The 23,790-nt window shown below is 39.7% G+C and overlaps 1 protein-coding gene across 4 annotated transcripts in view; it reads right to left on the bottom strand.

Annotated features, from left to right (window-relative positions):
• Positions 1 to 23,790, bottom strand: part of LOC111158653 (nesprin-1) — a 167,959-nt gene that overhangs the window by 46,753 nt on the left and 97,416 nt on the right. For 3 of the 4 annotated variants that reach the window (XM_022520842.1, XM_022520841.1, XM_022520843.1), the window contains 4 exons: positions 22,503 to 22,658; positions 14,415 to 14,573; positions 11,179 to 11,345; positions 50 to 212 (listed from right to left, as the gene is read on the bottom strand). In XM_022520842.1, coding sequence (XP_022376550.1) covers positions 50 to 212; positions 11,179 to 11,345; positions 14,415 to 14,573; positions 22,503 to 22,658 — 645 coding nt within the window. Of the gene's footprint in view, positions 1 to 49; positions 213 to 4,333; positions 4,423 to 11,178; positions 11,346 to 14,414; positions 14,574 to 22,502; positions 22,659 to 23,790 lie in introns of those variants that run through there. The other variant, XM_022520844.1, reaches the window with a different exon arrangement.

The following is a 23,790-nucleotide window of genomic DNA, read 5'->3' as shown; positions in this document are numbered from 1 at the left end:
ACAGAGGTTCAAGAGCCTACTTGGTTCCTCTAGTCGTTCTGAGTTTTACCTGCTGCTCAGTGAGCTTCTTCTGTATTTCATCCGAGTCACAGGAATCGTAGACTATGGGCTTGGCCAGCTCTGACTCGATGTGAGCCAACCATGTCCTCAGGCTGCTCATGTTCTTGTCTAGCTGCTGCACTGCCACCAGGGTCTCCTTCAGCTTCTTCACCCTATGGGCAGAGGAGAGACTTTACTCGAGTTTCCCTTGTGGGCGAAGTGAACACTGGGTTTAAAGCCAAGTTGCCTAGAGTCGAAGTCCAGCCTAGCTCAGCCACTTAGCGGCTGGGTGATTTTGGGAAACTGTACACCCTTCCTGTGTCTCTGTTGCCTCATCTATAATATAAAAGTAGAGGAGAAGTATCTGTGGGATTTGAATGGGTTGAATAATGCAGGGTCCACAGAACACATTCAATAAGTGTCAGCTGTGATGATGTTCAACATGGCGACAATTACCTAACAGTGACAGAAGCCTCATGACGTCATAAAGATTGTTATTTCCACCCATTATGTAATTTATACTCATATGAAGAATGCCTAAGAGGAAAAAAGGAATATTTCTAATGGCTTGTCACCAGATTATGAATTTGTAGTTCTGATTACTCCAGCCCAGACGGGGTCAATTTCAGACCCTTGTGGCAGAAACACAGTTAATAGAAGAAAGCACACTTGAGATGAACTATCAGTGAGTGATGATTTGCGCTTTCATGCCAGATCACGTTAAAGGTGACTGAGGGTCCACTGGGCCGCCAGTGGCAGAGGCAGATGCAAGGCTGGCCTCCAACCAGTCATCAGCTGCAAAGCCTAGTTTGGTGCCGTATTTGTTACACAGCACGTTGTTAAAAAAAATGTTTTCCCATTCTTTCCAGGAAGGAGTAAAAACCAAATTGGTTAAGATTGCCACTCGTCTAACAATCATGTGGGGACATCCTATATGTCAGATGCTGAGAAGAAAAAATAAATAAAACTTGATTATTTTCCTGATGAAATGTACAGTCAGACTGGAACTCTGGACATGTACACAATGAAATGTGTAACACAGGGTGGTAAGAACTACACTAAAGAAATGGGCCAAGTCCCTGGCTAGTAAATAAGGAGTGATCAATTCTGTCTGGCCACTTCAGTAATCAGTCACTCATTCATTCCCCATTTGCTCATGTCTGTATTCCTTCTACAAACTTCTGTGATCCTAAGTAGGCATGGTGCTAGGAAACAGAAATACAGCGATGACTGACCCTGTCACTGAGCAGCTTTGGCTCTGCTGAAAGTGGGGAAATGAAGAAGTAACATTAGAGCTGCATCTTGAAAGGTAGATACAAGCCAAGCTAAATATTTCTAGCCTAGGAAACGTAGGGAAGAGAAGCAGATTTGAAGGCATGACGTGGTAATGTCAGGGGGGATGGGGGTGCGGAGGGTGGGGAAGGGAAGCAGAAGAGGGCTGCAGTTGTGCTGAGGCAAACGGGATGGACAGACTGGAGTGGGATTACACAGGTCCTGCAGTGACACGACAATGGCGTTGTGTGCAGTTCAAAGATAAATAGGAACTCTGCCTAGACGTGTCCGCCAAGGAATGATAAGATCAGGTCTGATTCTGAGTGAGTAAGTCTGAAGGGAGGCTCATGTGGAAGTCCATTCAGGTATAAGAATACCGACGTTTGAATAACATTTTCTGTTTGTAAAGACACTCTTAGATGCACTAACTTACGCTGTTTTGACACACACACAAAAAAATCTGTGTTTAAAAAAATTATGTTCATACTCCACAACATATTCTATTAATAGGAAACCGAAAACGTGTCGCTCTTTATCATGACTCATAATTCCATTCAAGGTGAGACTTCTCTAATTAGCTTTGTAAGTACAAGTTGTACCCTGCCCCCAGGGCAGTTCAAGGCACTGGCCTTGAACAGTAATTCCAAGAACACTTAAATACAACCTACTCACATTTTTCTCATAAATAAAACAAAATTCACTTGAGCGTCGGTCAGTGAATAGCAGTTTTAGAACAGCTACTGGGTGCAAAGCCCTGGGTGCACATTTTATCAATGACCACGCCATGGGCTTAGAATTCGATGTGGCCCTGGCCATCCTGCTTTAGTGGCCCAGGCTGAAAGGACAGTCCCCAGTCAATAAACACATGGGAATAGGACTACAGAGTGGCTCATTGCACTGAGACGTCTGTCCTGGTTTTACCTCTGTAAGAAAGTCCTTTTGGGAACCTCTCCCACTTGACCAGCTTCCTGTCTTCGGATCTGGTAGAATCTGACAGTGCTCTGGGATGGGGTTTTATAGCAAGCTCATAATATCATCAGGGTTTGGTGCAGAGCTAGAGGTTGGAAGAACACTTCATTCAGCTTGCTTCCTGCTTTCCCTTATTTTAACTCCCTGGTATTATTTATGCACAAGTTCCTCTTCCCATGTTAAATTCCTTGGGAAACTAGAACTGTGAATTTCTGCTTTTGGTTTTCGCCTTCCCCCGCAATGCTACCCTCAGCACTTGGCACAAAGTTCGGCACTACTTAAATGCCAGATAAACACAAATAATTAGTATTCTAAGTAAAATACCTTTATTTAGCTAGCATATTTTATTCGTAATTTAGTTGATATTAAATGTACACTTAACTTTTTCCCTTACACCAACATTTGCAAATGGTCTGTCAAGTACTAAAATTTATTCATGTTCTTGGTTCAGATTTCACGTACAAAAATGACCAAAAGAGCTAAGGCACAAAAGAATGTGTGTGAACACTCCTCCACTGGATATTGTCTACACTAGTCAAATAATTTACAAGATTAGTAATCTTGTATGATATTGAATGGGTTCCAATAGAGCAGTTAGTGGGTAATATGTCAAGGGCATCGTGACATGGAAATGCTTGTTCATATAGTCCATTAGGGACAAGTTCCTCTTTCAAATGAGTGAGTAAATCTTTGTAAAGTCAATGGGGGTGAACATTTAAGTGGTTTTCCTTTCTCATTTTTTTAAACATGTTTTTGAGTACAAATAGCAAAATGCATTATGTGTGTGTATTAGGGGGAGCAGATGTGAGATGAGGGAAATGGGTAGAAAAGCCCCAAACAGCTTCCTTGAACTTATGAAACTTGATATTTGCAGGACATAGATCATCCTTTTTTTTTTTTTTTAAGAACAATGTCCCATCTTTTTCCCATTATTTCTTTAAAGGAAATCTTTGTGTGAAGTGTCACAATATTTTCATTTATCTATCATTGTAAGAAGTTTGAGCAACATTCTTTTTGGTAGCATCCAGGATTGTAATTCAAAATGGATGTTTGCAGATGTCACAAGTCTGGGTAAGTTTAGCAAATCTTGTGCATCTGAAAGTTCCTGTAGCCAACTGGTCTTCTCACCATCCAGGGTGCCTCCTGGGACTTCACCTTCCTGAGAAGGAATCACTACTAAATCCAGTTGCATGAACAGCTTTATATACACACATATACACTACATGTATATATTTATCACTACTTTCCTTCAAACTAATTTAGTAAATCTATAAACAAACAAACAAAAAAGTCACATTCTAAATGTAATAGGACTAAAAGTACCATCAGGAAATCCTATTTACCAGCAGGAGTTTATCTGGGGGGAATGTTATGGTATAAGAATAATATTTTTAAAAATGAAGTTAAAATTCCTAATCTAATGTTGTTATAACTGAAAAAAATCGTGAAATAAACATTTGTATAATGCACAAAATTACGACTTTAGACATAAATTTTTACATTCTGTACATGTTTTAAAACCTTTATGCTAGTCATGTGACTTCCTGACAAACCTGAACAGAAACAACTCTTTCTCATACACAAAACCCTCCAGGCCCCCGCACTACAAGCAGATTTTTATTTAATAAAGGGAGAGCTTCCCGCTACAAAGCTGAAAACTGGCTAAGGCTGAATTCCAGTTTCATCAGGAGCTACATCCTTTAAATAGCAGATGATGGACCAACTGGGTCTTCTCACTGGGTCTCTTTCCTGTGTCTCAGGCTAAGGTAGCATTCCCCGGACATGACGCATACAGTCCAGAGACAACTGGAATACCAAGCCATAACCAAGTCCATTAACCTTCCCCTCCAGCTCCGCATGCCCAGTAGGGGGGACAAGAAAACAAACCAACAAAGAACTCTTGGGAGTCCATGGCCAACGAGCTCCCAGCACCAAACCATCTCCACTTCACGCTGGCCAAAGCTATCACGGATTAAAGATCCAGCATCTATCCCACGAAGCCCACGTAACATGACAGCTATGCACAATGGAAGAACCTCAAGGAGATGCCTGCCTTGTGACATCGCAGTTACATTCCGGAAGGTTTGCGTCCACACAGCCGTCCTCTGCCATCCTCGGGGCACACAGATCTGCCACCACCATGAAGCTTCCAACTTGCAAAAGTTAGGTCTGCAGAGCAAAAAGCTAAATCCTGCGTGGGGATGAAACTTTCCCCTTGTCTGCGTATGGAAGTATGAAAATGTTCACTCTAAACAAATGTTGCGAGGTCTCTGCCTGATAATATGACACTGCGCAGTGACAAGTGGTCATGTTTCTAAATAAAACCTACATTCATTAACATGTGCCAAGCCTGATCTCCTGGAATGTAGGCCACGAGTATAAGAAGGGGAAAGGCTCAGTGTAATCTGCAAGGAGGGGGAGGCTTTCTAAAGAAAGGAGGATATCAAAAATAAGGCTGGCTGCGGACACTCTGCCATTCTGGAAGGACGGGCAACTCTTCTCGTGGGCTGTTTGTTAAGTTGGAAAGGATTTTTGATAAAGATAAATCAACCAAATGCAAACAAACAAAACCCCCACAAATATAGCAAGTTGTGTAGCAAAAAAAGCAACTTTTTTTTTTCCTTCTGTTTGAAATGCCAGCTAAATGGTGTAAGTAGGAGTTTTAGAGGTTCTTTGGGAAGGTGGGACGGAAAAAATATTCTGTACAACAGTGGTTGGTCTTCACTTTTGAAGGGATTATTTACAAAATAAAAGTAATTAAGGAAATATTATTCTTCTCTTACCTATTCAAAACCTTTGTCCTTTTAAAAATAACAATAAAAGTGACAAAAGTAACATGTTAATTTTAAGATAATAATAAAGGTTATTATATTATAATATAATATATAATTATAATAAAGGTTAAAAAATAAGGTTATCTGTTCATTTGCTTGCTGGGATTCAGATAACTTTCTTTTGTGGATTTCAAGAGTTTCAAATTTTCTGTCCTGAATCTATATGAATTTCACAATCTAGGCTCTAAAAAAGTAAGCTCTCAAATTATTAATTACTGGTAATTTAATAAAATGTGGTGAATGCTAGCTGTTTTAAGTCCTTTTTGGATGAAGGTATAGATACAATGCACAAATAGATTACAAAAAAATAAATAAATGATGAACATTTGCTAAGTTCTTTTTAAAAGATATGATGAGCTACAAAATAAAACAAAGCATTTGGGTCTGATCGTGTGAGGTAATGGCTTTTAAAACAGAAACACATTTCCTTTTTAAAAGCAACAAACCTACTTTTTACATAAGAAATACACTCTGGAAAACTTATAAATAAAAGTATTTTTCAAATCGTGCTACTTAAAGCTATCCTACTGTGAATTCTTTATAAAACAATCAGTCCTCTAATATATTATTTTTAGCAATCAGGAAGAAAAATATATAAGCTTTGGTTAAAGGAATATATTAGTCATGATTCCATAACAGCAGGCAAATTTACTTTTTCTTGATTATGACTAACACTTCCAGAAACCTGAGATCTTTAAAACATTGTACTGCCATTATTTTCCTAGTTTAATTTTTTTTTTTAATTTTTCTCATGGGTTCAAATTTTTTTCCCATGCTCATTATCACGAGGACAATATATTTATTGCAACAAATTAAAAATAAAGCAAAGTTCTAAACTCACAGTTACTGTAATAGCAAAATATGGTAACGATATCAATGTCCATCACTGGGGAAAATATTGAATACATCATGGTGTATTAAAACTATGGAATACTCTGTAGCTCTCTAAAAGAACAAGATGGCCACATGTGGCATTCTATGGTATACATGGTCCTTCCCCCCACATTGTCTCTTTGGAGCTACAGCAGTTATTTTAATGAATACTTTGAAAATGAGGAAGCTAGGGCTCAGAGAAGTGATGCCGTGAGCCCTAGGCCACACAGCACAAACACGGTGGACTAAACTCAGGGCTCCTGATTGGTTCTGTGCTGTTTCCATGCGTGCTGCATCAGTGCATTCCTGATCCTGGCCAGAGACCTCCAAATTGACCACTCCAAGAGTCAAGTTTTCTTCCTCCTCTAGTGGAACTGCTGTTAGACTGAAACCCCTTCTAAGGGCAGCTGCTCCAACTTCACAACGCCTTCCTTGCACTGCACACACGGTTTACCTACACAGCCTCAAAGCTCCCTCTGGGTCGAGAACTGCCACTTGCTGAGGGCTCTGCTAGGTGGTTTACTGGTACTATCTCATTTAGGCCGCCTAAAACCTTTTACACTGGTGGTAGCTGAGGTACTGAGAGGGGAAGGAACTTGTCTAGCGTCACAGGGCCGGCGAAGCAGAACAACGTGGTGACTCAGGCAGGCGAGGCCTGAGGCCTGTGCTCTGCTTTATTCTTTTTTTTTTTTTTTTTTTTTTTAAGATTTTATTCATCTGACGGAGAGAGAGAGACCACAAGTAGGCAGAGAGGCAGGCAGAGAGAGGGGGAAGCAGGCTCCTTGCTAAGCAGAGAGCTTGATGCGGGGCTCGATCCCAGGACCCTGATATCATGACCTGAGCCGAAGTCAGAGGCTTTAACCCACGGAGCCACCCCGGTGCCCCTGCTTTATTCTTATCTGTAGGGGTAGCACTTTGCATCCTATGTCTTAGATTGGAGAAATGCAATGAATACTGGAGTCACCATTACGTGCAAAGAGCTACACATTGGGTTCCGGCTTCACTATGGTCATGCTACGGTCATGCTTACAGTGTAGCTGAGAGATAAAATTGTAAACAACCGATCACACAAGATGCTTATTACAGCAGAGGAAAATTCTATGAAGGAGAGGTCGGAAAGCTTGCTGAGAAGGTAAGAAGAATCTCACTTAATCCAAAGAATAGGAAGCACATGAAGAACAATTACGAGAGGGCCAGGCCGGATGGCGGCAGGATATGAGCAGGCAGATGTGATGGAAGGAGGAAGGCCGGAGCTGAGTCATGTGTACACTTGCTCCGTACCCTTACTTGGTTAGGCACCATTTTCTCTTTCGTCTTCTACATTCACTAGATCTGGGGTCAGCAAACTATGGTCGGCCACCTGTTTTGATAATAAAATGTTACTGCAACTCAGCTGCATTTTTCTGTTTCCATACTGTCTAAGGCTGCTTTTGGAATATGGCAGAGGCATTTTGGCAGGGACCATTGGCCCACAAAGCCGAAATTATTAACTAGATAGTATTGTGCAAAGGGTTTGCCAATCCCAGCCCTGTAGCAACATCCACAGTACTTCATACACAGGAGACATTCAGGCATTTTTAAAAATTATACTTGTTTTCACTCTACTTCTATGAAGTGTTTAAGGGAATTATAGTAAATAGGTGGTTGAAAAACAGCCACAAAGGACCACATATTGTATGATTCCATGTACATTCAGATCTGTGCTGGCCTGGGGCCAGTGGAAGGAGAGAGGGTGGAGGAGAAAAAGATGACTAAGGCTTTTATTTGGGGGTGATGACAATGTTTTAAAATTGATTGTGGTGATGGAGACACAGATCTGTAAATATGCTAAAAATCACTAAATGATTTATACTTGTGATAGATGAGTTGCATGGTATGTGAATTATTAAAAAAAAAAAAAGGCACCAAACAACTAATGCTAAATGACAGAGCTCATAGAAACTATAAGTACAGCAATTACTGTTTCTTATGTTTACTCTTAAGGAAAAGCCAACAGGTCAGAAATGCCTTGGCCAATTGTCTTGGCCATTATCGACCGAAAGGATCTTCAGGGATAAAGAAAATGTTCTGTAACCACAGTGCCCAATAAAGTAGCTATTATCCTCATATGGTTATTAAGCCCTAGAAATGGGACTAGCACAACTGACTGTAATCAAAATTCAACTGTAATTTAATTGCATCCTATTTCAGTTAATTTAAATAGCCACGGGTAGCTAATGACTGCTATATTAAACTGAGAAGGTGTAGAAAGCACGGGCAGGGTACTAGAGCATTATCCACTGTGGAGACCTAAGAAAAACTAAACAGATCTTGTTGCCCTAAAAAGATGACAATTCCTAGTAACAGTCAGTTTAAAAATTCAACACAAAACACATTTATTTTGTATTCAGAATGGTCCAAGCTAATTCACTAGTGACAGGAAGGTGGCTCAAAGTTATGCATTCTATTTGTATGCAATAGGTTTATTATCAGTAAATCTTTCTTTTCTTTCTCCTGTTTCTGTTAGCTGGGTAACTGTTCACCTGAAAATACGATCTTCAAAAATAACCTTTCCCTTCCCACAAGAGCACCAAAATAACATTTAGAAATATCGAAAGGCACAACTAAGTTGTGTTCTGCTTTAGTATATCAGTGTGAGAAAATGTAGGAAGAGGGAAGAGGGGTGAATGGGACTGACCCACAGAAATCTGATGCTTGAGCAGGCAGCTCATAGTTGAAGATGGATGTGGGGGACAGTCACCTGGTGTGTGTACTCTTGAAGAGCTGATAAACAAGGAAATGGAAGATAAATGTGATGGTTGAGTGTCATTTAGGAGAGGCCTCAGAGAGACTATGAATTTATTAATCTGGCACCAGCCAGATTAAGCTCTAGAACCAGCCATCTGGTTTACTTTGGAACAAGGCAATCAAAAATGGACAGCACATCTATAAAAATCTACATCTGTGTATGACGAGACTCCACTAGAGTAGAAACATATGAGCATTTTAGTGACTACAGTGCAAAGTAGGCATATCCAAAAACATTTAATTGATTCAAACTTTACTAATGTGTCTTTGGAAAGATAAATAACATCTAGAAAATCCTCACTTGGACAGCAGAAAAGTTATAAATAAACATGACTTCGAGGAGAAAGCACCTGACTCATTTGATGTGAAGTTGGCTAATGACTGGACATGACACTTAAGCTAGCATCTTACGAATAGACTCTATTAAATTAAAAACATCTTTGACACAGTGTATCCCCCATATTCCATACCCCTGAGCCACTAAAGATTAGAAAAGAACACTAACTAGTTTAGCTGGATTGTCCATGCCAATGCAAGCCAACCCGTGAGTCACAATCTAACCAAAAAAATCCAAGGATGTTTACCAACTGGGCGGCTTCCTTAAGAAGGGTATTTATAGCACAAAGAGCTTCGATTTGTCTTTCTGAAATAAGATTTGGTTATCACAGACTGAGAAATGAGGCTACACATAGCAAATGGGGTTCTGTTACCATCGCTTTGTAGTACCTTTACCATGGCATTTAGCTTGTCACTTTACTTGATGTCTTTGCATGTCTAGATATCCACCATGAACTCCTCAAGGAAAGGGGCTTCTGTCTTTGTAGCCTCAAAATATCTCAGAGCTGCTATGAGCCCTTTACAAAGGATGGGGAAATTAGATAGTTGAAATAATTACAGAACCTAGTTTCCTTTAGATCAGGGACAAGGAATTCATAGACTTGGCAGACAGGAGAATGTAGTGCTCCCAAGCATGGCTTCTAGAATCATAGAGTGCAGGCTCTGCCACTCAGCACGTGTGTAACCATGGGCAAACCTGAGCCTCAGCCTCTGCATCTGGAAAATGGGTATAACAATAATGCCCACCTCAAATGGTGTTATGAACAACATAGGAGAAGATGCATATGAAGCTTGTGGCATGGTCAGTGGCACAAACCAAGGGCTCAGTAAGTGTCAGCTAACACAGTGCTGTTTGATAAACATTTTAAAAATTGGTAAACATTTACTCCATTTTTGCTTCATTATTTTTAAAATATTTCATTATTTTTAAAATAAAAAAAAATAATCTCATCTTCTTCCTAAATCAGCTCCTCTCTGAAACTCCCTTAGAGAACAAAAAATATGCTAGGTATTTTCAACATCAACACATGCAATTGCCATGCCCCTATGCAATTATTGTGGGCACACGGTATTCAAAGGGCACTATTTCATTTGTGCTAAGGAAAAGAACCCAGACTTTAAGAGTGTATTGTCAGTTAGCTCCAAACAGCTATGAATCAGAAGCATTCAAAACATTTGAACTGTTCTAACTGCCATACAAAAGAATGTGCGTTCAGATATTCAAGTATTCATTCATTCATTCAAATATTTTTGGAGCCCAAACTGCATTCAGGCACCGCTCTTGGTGCTCATGATATATGGTGACTAGAATGCACAAGGATGTCCACTGCCCTTGTGGAGACTACATTACTATGTGAAACCAAGTTCACCTAAAATAAAGCATTTACGTCGGCATTCCCTTTATATCAAATAACATAGTGTTTCATTCGCTCTATCAGACTTGTGTAATGCTCATAAAGACCCTTATATATTTTTTCTTTCTTTACTTTTACCTCTTTTCCTCAGCCTGACCTTCTGCAACAGAAACCGAATATAATATTCCTCTCAAATACAAGGCAGACACTTAGTTACTAAAGCTAAAAACAAAATTGCAGTAATACAGATTATTTCTACAACTATGCCGAGTGGCAATAATTAGCTTTATTCCCACACTCGGCTAGCCAGAAATACAGTAGGAATGTGATTTTCTATATATACTTTTTTTTTTTTTCCCCTACCGTGGATAAAAATGCCCTCCCTGGATACTAGTCAGCAGTTTTACCTCCTTCCTCATAGAACCCTGAATACCCATGCAGCCCTGAAATCAAGAATTCTCTTTTGGGAATGGGTTTTGTTTGGCTATGACTTTCTCTCTTTCAGCTAAATGCAAACACCACTGAGTTTATTAATCAAGAAGGAGAATTTCAAAGTTAATGAAGGTGACATTTACGAGAAAAGCATAAACTAAAATGGTGGGATGACGAGCACAGACAGAGATTCATTGGATTATCTTCAGCTGCAATGAAAGGTGGACTGAATGCTTTAAAATGCTGCACACACGTGTCCTGTTGAACAGGATCCTTTTTACCTGGCTGCCATGAGATCCAAGAGATGCTGCCACCGGTCGTTGACCTTTCCGAGCTTGTATTCAATCTCAGAGGCTTTGCTTTCATGGCTGGCTCGAGCAAGTCGTTCTCCCATTTGCTGGAGCTGTATTTTGTTCTCTTGGGCAACAGCAATTTCCTCTTGATAATCCTGCATAATAAATAGCAATCACAGAGATCAGAAATCATATTTTTAATGCATTCAGCCCGACTCCGCTAGAAACATGATTATTACCGTTTTGTATTGCTTGGAATAGTTTGGGCATGAGGAATGCTGTGTGAGTATCAGTCCATGTACACAAGAATTAGGGGTACCTATTATTTTCGGGATGTGCACAGACTCTAGATTGAATTTTCATAGAACTTTTCTTAAAGAGAATGGAAATATTTTTATTTACTTAAAATGGGCATTAAGAAATCAGTAACAGTGTATACACAGATAAAAAGATGAAACTTGAAGGGTTTTAATACTGAGAAATTACACCTTATTATTATAATCACCAACCTGGGTGCTACATTTAGAATCAATCCTCATACAAATACTTGCTAAGAGGCTTAGAAGTTGTGTGTATGTGTGCGCGTGTGTGTGCACAATTACGTATGTGCAACTGACATATATGTGTATTTATATGTAAATGTATAGATGTGCTTCTGTCAATCACTTGTGCAGAATGCTTTAGAAACGAATACCTTCATTTTAATGAGCTATCCTCTATGCAGTGTCAATATTTTATAACAGATTAATGGCGAACTAGCTCGCAAGAATAATAACCATTAGTCTTGGGATTAATAGGTCTCAACCTTTTTCATTTACCAAGTTGCTGTACTCACTTCTCTTAAAGATTGTTTTGGATAAGGAAACACTGGCTCCATATGCAAGAGAAATGCCACTGAACGGCATGGTTTAAGTGATGATGAATGGACATCTATCTTCCCCAACCCTCACCGCCTCACCAATGATCCTCTCACTCCCGCCACAGTGACAGAAGCCAATCTTTAGAATTGCCTTTCCTTCATTTTTTGGGCTTAACTCCTGTCATGCAGCCAATATTATCTCAACAAAATAATACAAAGACAGATTACAGGGTCATGGATATTTTAACCCTCCCCTGCTCTAAAGTTAGTGTGGCAACAGGGATATCCTCTCAAGTCAGTTATCAAAGCAAGAAAGACCCCCCCCCATTCCTGCCCCTGAAATGGGAGAAGCCAGTGCAGTTCTATCCTATCTCAGTGCCGAGTGCTCTCTTTCAGCCCAAGCAACCCCACCCCATCTACTCTCATTTTATGTTATTTCAACACAGAGGGGTTGTATGACCGATACACTAGATGTCCTGACCCCACAGAGTCAAGCTCATAAACACTTCTTCTGAAATCTCATAACTCATTTTATACACAAAATAGCATAGCTAATACTTTAAAGATTATTTCTGACATTGTGCCAAATCGCATAACAAAATTATGTGAAAAACTAAAATTTTTCTAAATTTTCAGTTGTGATTGTATTTTGTCCAAGAGACAGTTTTTTCCACACCCCAAAATGTAGATCCTAAATTTCATGAAGAAAGTCAATGAGAATATAGATACACTTAAGAAAGACTGATTCTATAGCAAGCTTCACTATAATACCTACAGTCCATTAATCATGTCCAGTGGAGCATTCTCTGATATCCAGAAACTATCAAAGTGCAAAGCTATTGGCAGATATTAAAATGAAATGTTTTCTCTTAGTTCACATTTCAAAGGTTTACAATATCAAATATAAAAATGCTCATTGCTAGAATTTGACATTTTAAGTAGAAAGCCTTAGAGCTATTAATATTGCATGTTTACACTGGAGTTTTTTTCCTTTATGTATATGCATGGACGATTCTTCCTAATAATTATTTGCATTTATTTTAGAGTGAATGAGGCTATAATTCGTTTATTCAGTATTCAGGAATGACTTAGTACTTATGAGAAGACAGGCATTGCTCTGGGCACAGGAGACACAGCAATGAATAAAACAGACAAAGACATTTCTAGAAAAGCTGACAACCCAGTGGGGCTTCCACTGTAGACAAAGAACCAACAAGTAAATAGGGAAAGTACGTTGTGAACCAGATAGTGATGTGTGCTAACAAGGAACACAAACTGAAATAAATCAATATGATCAATAATTATTCAAAAATAATGTGGAAGCATCACTGATACTATCCAAAACATTTTTTCTTTTTTTTTCAAAACATTTTAATTTATTTTTATTTCATTTTTAAAAAGATTTTACTTATTTGTCAGAGAAAGAGAGAGAGAGCACAAGCGAGGGGAAAGGCCGGCAGAGGGAGAAGCAGGTTTCCCGCCGAGCAAGAAACCTGATGCCACACAGGGCTTGATTCCAGAACACTGGGATCACGACCTCAGCCAAAGGCAGAAGCTTACCAACTGAGCCACCCAGGTGCCCCATCAAAAATATTTTTAAATGCTAATAAATTTGGTCACAAGCCCTACACAGACATGAAAAATATTCTGTAACCATATGAATATATGAAGCAATTTAATAGTCATACATAACTTGAAAAAAATACGAAGCAAAATTCTCAGGAAATTTTCCTTTTTTTCAAAGATTTATTAGAGAGAGAGCATGAGTGGGTAGATGGGCAGAGGGAAAGAGTGGGAGGGAGAGGGACAAGCAGACTCCACCCCGAGAAAAAGCCCAATGCAGGGCTCATCCCATGACCCTGGGATCCCGACCCAAGCTGAAATCTAGAGTCTAACATTCAACCACTCCACGGACTGAGCTATCCAGGAGCCTCGGAAAAGTAATCATTCTTGTAACTGTCCATGCGTTCTGTTTTACAGAGAAAAATGTCAGCTTAATTAATCCTCAGAATTCTTTCTTTTAGTCCCACTCTAGTGATTTTACTTCTCTAAAACCGAAAACAAAAGACACAAAAGAAAACTAATACACATAAACAATTCCTTCTGGACAGGTATCTAAAACCGGTACACACCGAACATTTATCAGCGGATAATTTACTTCAGCATATCCATATATATTGTGTGCAAAGGAGGCCTTTGCATGCAAGTTTATTTCATATTAAAAAGAGAAAACATTTAAAATATAGTGCTTTTACAGGACAGGAATTTAATAGTTTAATAATAAGTAAAGCCATCTTTTATACCTGTTAAAAGTATGCCTACGTGTTACGAATGGCGAAAACATACATAGCCTCGCATTCTGTACCTTCTTGAGCTTCTCTATCATTTCTTCAATGAGGATGTCTCCATTCTGAGAAACTTTACTTTCCATCTGGGTCAACCACTCACAAAGCTCCTTGTTCTTTTCACTGAAGACCGCCCATTCATTCAATCTCTCACTTACTTGCTGCCGCCTCAGGGAGAGCTGAATGTTTAAATGGGAGAACACATAAAAGGATCATCAGAGCAGAACATGTAACCTGAGGGAAAAAGCCAATAAACGGAGTTGGGTGGACTGGAATAAGCAATAGTTGTGCATCTTTTTAGGTCACTGTATGGTCCTAGGAGGGATCTAGGAAGTTGCACAAGGACCCGCTATGAAATGCCAGTGGGAGGCAGCCAGCCCTCTGCTTCCCTCTTGAAGGGCCGCGTGCACCTTCACTCAATCAAGGTTCTGAACAGCCTCACACGGCAATCGGTTCTGCAGAGACTTCTACAGCATCACTGAATGCACGTGTACTAAAAGAGAAGGGAGAAATAGGAAAGAGGAAGGGATAGAGAAAGAAGGAAGGAAAGGAGGAAAAGGGGGAAAAGGAAAGAAAGAAAAATAAGGAAGAATAGTGAAAAGGAAGAAAAGAAGGGAAGGAAAGAGAAAAGGAAGAATGATCTGAGTCGCAGGTGTCTGGAGCGAGCGGAGCAGAGGGACGCGGTGCTAAGAAGTCAGAAGTGGAAGACGGGTCCCTGTGGCTCAGCTCTGTACCGACCCTTTTACTTTACGCAAGTTCTCTCACTTGCCTGCCCGCTTTCTTTTTTAATTTATTTCCCTTTGTGTCTTTTTCCTTTCCTTCTTCCTTGTGCATAAGGGTTTCCTGAGACATAATTCACATACCATATAATTTCGCTCCGATTAAAGTTTTCAAAGTTATTTATGTTGTCCCATGTGTCTCTACTTCATTCCTTTTAACTGCTGAATATAGTCTTATCATACGGATAGACATCTGATAGACTATATTCAGCAGTTAAAAGGAAAGTTAAAAAGTTAAAAGTTCATCTGTGGGTGGGTGTTTTGGTTGTTTCCGTTATGAATAATGCTGCTGTTGTGCAGGGAGACACACGTTTAGTTGCCTTTGGGGTACATACCCACAAGCAGAATTGCTGGGTTACCTGGTGACACTACAGAGTGTCTGCCAAAGTGGCTGCACCAGTCACATTCCCACCAGCAGTAGGGTTCTCATTTCTCCACCTCCTCACCAACATTTGCTATTATCTGTCTTTTTGATTTTAGTTATCCTAGTGACACAAAGTGGTATCTCACCATGGTTTTGATTCACGTTTCTCTGATGGCTAATGATGCTGAAAATCTTCTGATGTTTCTTGGCCACCTGTATATATTTTTTGGACAACTATCTGGTCAAATCCTTTACCCATTTTTGAATTGGGTTTTTTGTTTGTTTGTTTTAGCACTGAGTTGTAATAGTTCTTTATGCATTAGTGACACAAGGGGCCTGTTTCTTATCTCTAAGTCTAGAGTGATCCCTTCCAGTATTTTAAAATTGTATGACTTCAAAGTACTCTTGTTCTTGCAGTGCTGGTATAGATCCTAAGGAATATTTTTAGTTGAGTTAAGCTACATGTTAGCAAAATATAATGGGATTTGAGTGGCATGAAGATGACCTTTTTTATAGATGTTCTACACACTCACGTTGATAATGCTAGACATTCCACCAGTCATCCCATCGCATTAAACACCTATCTCTTAATTTTATTTTCCCCCTACTAACATTTTAACATGAAAAACATTAGACATACAGAAAAGTTGAAAGAACTATAAGGGTAAGCACCCATAAAACACTTACTAGAGTCTAAAATTGTGAACATTTTGCCTCATTTTGCTTTAATACATGTATTCCTTTATCCATCAATCCATTCATCCATTTTACTTTGTGATGCACTTCAAACCAATTTCCTTTTAAAAATCAAAATGAAAATATTTCTAAGGTACTATATGCTTCCTAGTTAGCAGTTCTGGCTAGGGGTTGGCTCTGTTAATGACTGGGTAATTAAGAGTCAAGGTCCCACACTTCCCAAAATGTCTATGATTCTACACCTAAGAAAACACCTGGTAATTAGGCTTTGAGACCAGGTTCCCTATGCTGGGGCTAGCCCTAGTCATATGGGTCACTTAGATAGTGGGCCCCATAACCTAACAGTTTCTGAATGTCAACAGTACAAATGCATTCTCTTGAATTAATTACAATCTTTTAAAATAAAAATTTCTCTGGGTAGGGTGACACTGATGAATCCATTAAGTATTTCCGCATTAGTACAAGTCAGCTTATCATTAAGTTTTCATTGAGGCAGAAAAATACAGAATAGCCCAAAAGCAGTGAACTTACTCAGGGTGGATACTGGTGGGAATGGAAAAGGCTAAGAAAACACAGGTTAAAGAGTTTTGGAGACAAAGTTCACTTACAATAAGCTCTACCAAGACAGAGATGCAGCTAAGAGCATCTTCTAGCACCCCATTTCCTCTAGAACTGTGATAGAAGAGTGGATTCTGATCTTCGGCAGGAATGCTAAAATGTGGAATTTTTTGATGGATATGATTTTTTCCCTTTCATTCACACAGCATCAGAGTCAAAAGTGTGGTTGGTCATTAAAATTCTGGTTCAACTGATGTCCAAACTGAAACTATGTTTTCATAATTGGGACCTCCCAAAACAACTGTTTTTTGTTTGTTTGTTTGTTTTTGGTTTTGTTTTTTAGTATGTGTCTTTTCAGATTTTATTCTGTAAATATTTCATTTTACACAGCTAGAGTCACACACACGCTTGTATCTTTCTTTTTTCATGATCCAAAAGCAACTGCTTTTTAAGACAAGAGTAAAAGCCCTCGCCCTTCAGATTTAATTAAGATTAACTAGGTCTTGCTATGTGTGGTTCCTCTTTTCCTCTTCCCCCAAATCTTGGCCGTAAGCAAGGACGAATTCTAAGGCTTTCCCCCACAACATCCGCAGGGAAGAGGAGCACATAATAGAAAAATACTACCTATTTCCTTGAGAGGTAGGTTTTATTATCCCCATTTCAGAGTGAAGAAGAAAGAAGGTTAGATAAATTTGAGGCATTTGTCTGTAGTCAGTATGAGACAGAACCAGCAAAGCTTGAGTCTTTGACACAGGCTGCAGTGTAACATTATGACCAAATACCCAGCGACAGCCGAGATTCAAAAACAGTCTCTATCACTTGCTAACGATATGACCAGGGCAGGGGCACTCATCTTCTCTACACCTTACTTCATTTGTGAATGAATTTTTCATCTGTTCCAAATTTTATTAAACAAATGTTTACTGCTTGCAGTAAATAGGTGTCTGCTCTGTGCCAAGCACTGATGTATGTCTAGGAATAATAGGCTCGTAGTAGAATACAAACAACAAAATAAGAAAGTAGCCAGTACATACTAAAGTTGTAAAGGAAGCTGACCATTAATGGGCGGTGATGACTACTATGAGTACTACTACTACGACTATTACTAGTAGTAGTACAGGGGTTCATTTGAGTTTTTAATATTTTTCCCCCTTGACACTCAGGTATTCAATACCTCCACTGAGCAGCTTGACTATATGTCTCTGGTGCTTACCACGGGGCACGGAAGTGTTGCCTTCATCTGCTCACCGTAAAGCAACCGCTGAAAGAAGACACAGGGAGACCACAAGCGCTGGATGCAAAACAGCACCAAGAGCTTCTCAAGAGATGTCAGTTCATAATGGAAGCGGCATTTTCCTTTGGGTTTGTAAAACTGACATTGAGGCCAAATGGTAAGTGAACATTACTCTCTCTTTCTTTGGGGTCAGCTGAAACCTTCGAATTATTGATTAGCTCAGCATATATTTGTTTTTTTTCTCAAGGTTACAAGCACTCTGCATTGCCAATAGCTGGCAAGTACCAGCTCAAACCTCCAGAGCGTGAGGCAGCTGAACAGGAAATACATCCTTTCGACTTCACATATTTTTACCATGACAATTTGAAAAACACCAAGCAATTACAATGATGATATATTTATATCTCAACTAGAATTACACACAGATCTACAAACCCAAATGGGAATAAAAATGGAGAGAAGCTCTGGCTGTAGGCAGACACAACAAACCATTTGGGGAGTCTATCTGTGAGCGGTGTACTTTCCTACATTAACTCTCCTCTGAAACACTTACTCACGGCAGGTTTTCCTCCTTCTCCGCAGTCCCGACAACTCCTGCCTTCTCACCCACTGCTTCGATCGGACTGTGGACAGGCTACTTGCTCTTTAACCGTGCGATAACACCAGGTTTAACTATAGTTTTCAGCTTTTAGAATGAGACTATAGGCTCAAGCTCATTTCCTTTTGTGGTTTCAGACTCGACGGAGGTACTCCGGAAACACTAGCTCAAGGACTAGTAACTAATTTATATTCTTACTTGCAGCTATGTCCTGGCGCCTTTGGTAGGACTACCCATGACTAAAATCTCACCGGAGTCAATAATTTTTTTAGGCTGAAGTAATGGGAGATCAGCATGCTTTAGCTTCATGCCTAAGACATTCAATTTAGAAAGTTTCTAGAAACACTCTGTATTCAATGTATTTCCTCTTTTTTTACTTGAGTCTTAGTCCACTCACAGGTGCAAGGTATTAGACTTGTCACAGCATATCACGTGATCCACAGCAGCCTTCACAATGTATTTCCAAACAGACTGTTGCCTAGATATATCTAAGTCTGGGGAGCAACGTTAAACATAGACACTTTTTTTTCCCCTTTTTTCTTATTCCAGCTTTTTGAGATATAATTGATGTATAACATGGTGTAAGTTTAAGGTGTGCAATGTGGTGATCTGATACACATTTATACTGTGAAATGATTACCACAAGATTAGGTAACACATCCATCATGTCACACAATTACAATTTCTGTGTGTACTGTGAGAGCATTTAAGATATTAGTCATAAAAAAAGAATGAAATCTTGCCATTTGAAACAACATGGATGGAGCTAAAGGGTATAATGTTAAGAGAAATAAGTCAGTCAGAGAAAAATAAATATCATATGATTTCACTCATATGTAGAACTTAAGAAACAAAACAAATGAGCAAAGAAAAAGAGACAAGCAAAAAAAAAAAAAAGGCTCTTAACTATAGAGGACAAACTGGTGGTTGCCAGAGGGGAGGAAGGTGGGGGGAAGGGTGACTAGGTAAATGGGATTAAGGGTACACTTATACTGACGAGCAGTGAGTGATATATTCAATCACTCTATTGTATACCTGAAACTAATATAACACTGTATGTTCATGATTTTGAAATTTTAAAAACAAATAAAACTTCAAATAAATTAATTTAAAAAATCAAGTATCTACTCTCTTAGTGACTTTCAAAAATCTAATAAGTCTTCTTAACTATAGTCACCATGCTATACATTAGATCCCCAGAACTAATTCATCTTATAACTGGAAATTTGTGTCCTTTCTACATCATGGCATTTTTATACAGTGCGTGTTTTCCTAAATCAAAAAATACTGCATAATCATAATCTTCTTAACTTTCAAAATATTCAAAGACCCTATCATTATTTTACATTTAAAGGAATGTAAGTACCATGACATAAAACAAATGCCCTAAAGTCTTCTTTAAATTATTAACAGTATATATGAACAGTTAGTTGTTCGAGGCACTGGAGATAAAAAGAAATGGTCTTCATTCTCAAGGGCCTCGTAGTCTTGAAATAAAGTCAAAACCATTAAAAGAAGAAGAAGACGACAACGATGACAACAGGAACAAGGTATTGTCAAATGATGGCACAGACCAAAAGGGAAATGGGCATTCAGAGGAACAGGAAAATATTGAGGTTTGAGCATCTCAAACAATGGCATCATAGGGGTCATGGTATTTGAAAAAAGATGGGTTAAAATCATAAGGGAAGGAACAGTCAGTGTAGGCAGGAAGAGTGGTCTGACAAGGTCTTGGGGTAGGGCAATTCCTGGCAGGTTTGGAAAGGGAGTGGAAGCCATTATCTAAGTTGTTACCTCCCTGACAGCTTTTTTTTTTTTTTTTAAGATTATTTATTTATTTATTTGACAGAGATCGCAAGTAGGCAGAGAGGCAGGCAGAGAGAGGGAGAAGCAGGCTCCCCGCTGAGCAGAGAGCCAGATGTGGGGCTTGATCCCAGGACCCTGAGACCATGACCTGAGCCGAAGGCAGAGGCCTTAACCCACTGAGCCACCCAGGCGCTCCACCCTGACAGCTTTTAAGACGTCAATTAGCCAGAGAAATGGATATAGTATAATTAATTTCACAGAATATGCTGAAAAGTATTGAGTCAGCAAGTAGTGCTAGATTTTTCTCAGTTTGAAGAAAGACAAATGAATAAGGCTCATAAAAGTAACTGAACACGGCTGTGATCATTTTCCATAACTTGTACACATCAAGTTTTCTTGCACTTATACACCATGTCATGATGAAGTCCTTGGATGAGAAAATCGTATGATAATTCACTGGATAGTTACGTATTGATTTTGGGTTGAATAATTCGGAGAATAACGTACCCTGATTAGCACTAGCACGTTCAACGTGAGCTTCTCATTGTGTTCACTAAGAATATGAAGCTCAGTGAAAAATGGCTAAATTAATTTTGAGCTCAAATCACTGGCATGTTTATAAAAATCACCTCTTACACTCTTTCCTTTTAAAAATATAGATTCATAGAAAACTGTTCACCCATTTAGGAAGTGTGCTCCAGAGTTTCCCTTGGCTAATGGTCTGAGAAATTCTTGCTTTTCACCTAAACACTGAGAGAAATTTACCTAATAACAAATTTTTTGTTGATGTCAAATGAATCAGGAGGCTATGAGCCTCTTAAACTCTGTTTAATGTTTTCTGAAGCATGAAGGGAAGCACCTCTAAAGTCAGAGAAAGTGAGGAGCATGGAGAAGAGATCTCTAGGATGGCAGAGTTGGCCTGAAACTGGGGAGGTAGGAAGAGACTCCTTCTCAAAAGCCCATTCCTCAACCTTGTAGCACTTGCTTCTCACCAGCCAGGTCTCTGTCTAATCCACTCCTGTGCCTTTACCCAAGCTGCAACCTCGTCCAACCCATCCACTTACTCCCTCCACACCTGTCTCTTCTGCTCCCCTTCTCAATGGTCAGCTCAAGATTTATCCACTACAACAAGCATTTCCTTTATTCCCTGCAAAGCACACCGTCGTTAGTTTGCTTATATCACTAGACACTGTTTTAACTTGTTGATACCAATCTCCTTCTTCACTGCACAGGTTCCTCTGGACTGATTTTCGTCTCAGCTCTGTTGTGAACTCAACGTAGGAACATCTACTATAGCTTGTGAAGTCTACAACTAATGTGACTGATTCACTGAACAAATACGGACCACAGGCTAGTAAGGCCCAAGCAGAGCAATCAGGTACAGCAAGGGACACTACTGACACACTCCCAGCTTCCTGGAGGCGATGGTCTCCAGGCCATCAGTGAGAACCTGTTCTTCACTTGTGGGCCTTTAATCTATGTTCTTCTTTGCCTCTGATGCCTTCTCAACGCCTTTCCACCGATCTCTGCCTTTCATTCCAAAATCAAAATCCAACCTGGGATCTCAATTTTATAGTATTACGTACAAGGAAAATACTTAATAAATGAATCACATATGACTAAAAAGGCCAAACACATGAATTACTAGAAACAATGATGGTAAATCAACAGACACAATATTTCCAAATACAAAACCATTTCCACAGTATTTAGCAAAAACTGCAAAAAAAACAAAGATTTTTCACATGTTTAAAGTAAGAAAAAGAGCACCAGTCCCTAGCAAGACCACATTCATGAACCAAAAAAAAAAAAAAAAAATGTTTTTCCTTTTACAATATTATGCCAGCCAGTGAAAGGGACGGCAAGAGAATCCAGCTGAGATGCATCTCAAATATAATGTTAAGATATAATTGTCTTAATCTGAAATATTTTCCACAAAAACCAGAGTTCTTCCTCCATGTATACTCTGAATTATAGGATAGGTCCAAGCATGGATCAAGCCATTTGACATTCCGAGTCATCTTCTAGTTTTCCACCTTTCTGAGCTAATGCTCCATGCAGAGTTTGTCTTACCTGGTGGCAGAGTTCTTCCCACTGCCTTTGCAGAAGCTCCATGCGCTCGTTTAGGATGGAGATGTCATCAGCACTAATGTAGGCACAGAGGGTGTCCTTCAAGAGGGTCAGCTGAGCCAAGTCATCTGTCCAGCTCCCAGCTGCATTTTCCAACTCCTAGATTAAAGAAACAAAAATGGGAATGCCCATGGATATCTACCATCAATAATCCTGAAATGTTCTAGGAATCCTCTTTTAAAAATTTTTTAAATTTTTTTTAAAGATTTTATTTATTCATTTGAGAGAGAGAGAGGGCACAAGCAGGGGGAGCAGCAGGCAGAGGGAGAGGGAGAAGCAGGTTTCCCACTGAGCAAGGAGCCCATTGTGGGGCTCAATCCCAGGGCCCTGGGATCATGACCTGGGCCGAAGGAGATGTTTAATGACTGAGCCACCCAAGGAATCCCCTCTTGATACAATTATCTTTCTACACCATCCTATTTCAACATCTCACTTGGTCTGCTTTATTTGTTCTGGTGTTGTCTGATACTTCACCAAATTCTTCTGATAAAACCTCAGATTGCAGGGCACCTGGGTGGCTCAGTTGGTTAAGGGTCTGCCTTTGGCTCAGGTCATGATCTCAGGGTCCTGAAATTGAGCCTAGCCTAGGTCCCTGCTTGGCAGGGAATCCACTTCTCTCTCTCCCTCTGTTCCTCACCTCCAACCATCATGCTCTCTCTCTTGTATATGCGCTCTCTCTCAAATATCTTAAAAAATAAAACAACCCAGGCTGCTTGAAGAATCTTCCTATGATCTATTTACCATTTAACAGATCATTTTGGCTCACCTTTTCTCTCTCTCTCTCTCTTTTTAAGATTTTATTTATTTGTTGGAGATAGAGAGAGAGCGAGAGCATACACAGTGGGGAGAGGGGCAGAGGGAGAAGCAAGATCCCCACTGAGCAGGAAGCTAGATGCCAGGGGATCCCAGGACCTGGGATCATGACCTGAGCTGAAGGCAGGCGCTTAACTGATAGCCACCCAAGCACCTCCTGGCTCATCTTTTCTAAACTGAAGTTTCATCACTGCATGATCTTCTTTACTTTTTTTTTTTTTAAAGATTTTATTTATTTGACAGATCACAAGTAGGCAGAGAGGCAGGCAGAGAGAGAGGGGGAAGCAGGCTCCCCGCAGAGCAGAGAGCCTGATGCGGGGCTCGATCCCAGGAACCTGGGATCATAACCTGAGCCGAAGGCAGAGGCTTTAACCCACTGAGCCACCCAGGCGCCCCTCTTCTTTACTTTTAAACTCAT

Source organism: Enhydra lutris, unplaced genomic scaffold (genome assembly GCF_002288905.1).
Source record: "Enhydra lutris kenyoni isolate GAN:26980312 unplaced genomic scaffold, ASM228890v2 scaffoldscaffold62, whole genome shotgun sequence".
NCBI classification, from domain to species: domain Eukaryota; kingdom Metazoa; phylum Chordata; class Mammalia; order Carnivora; family Mustelidae; genus Enhydra; species Enhydra lutris.
The sequence above is the reverse complement of the archived record's forward strand: the minus strand, read 5'-3'. Positions and strand labels throughout refer to the sequence as shown.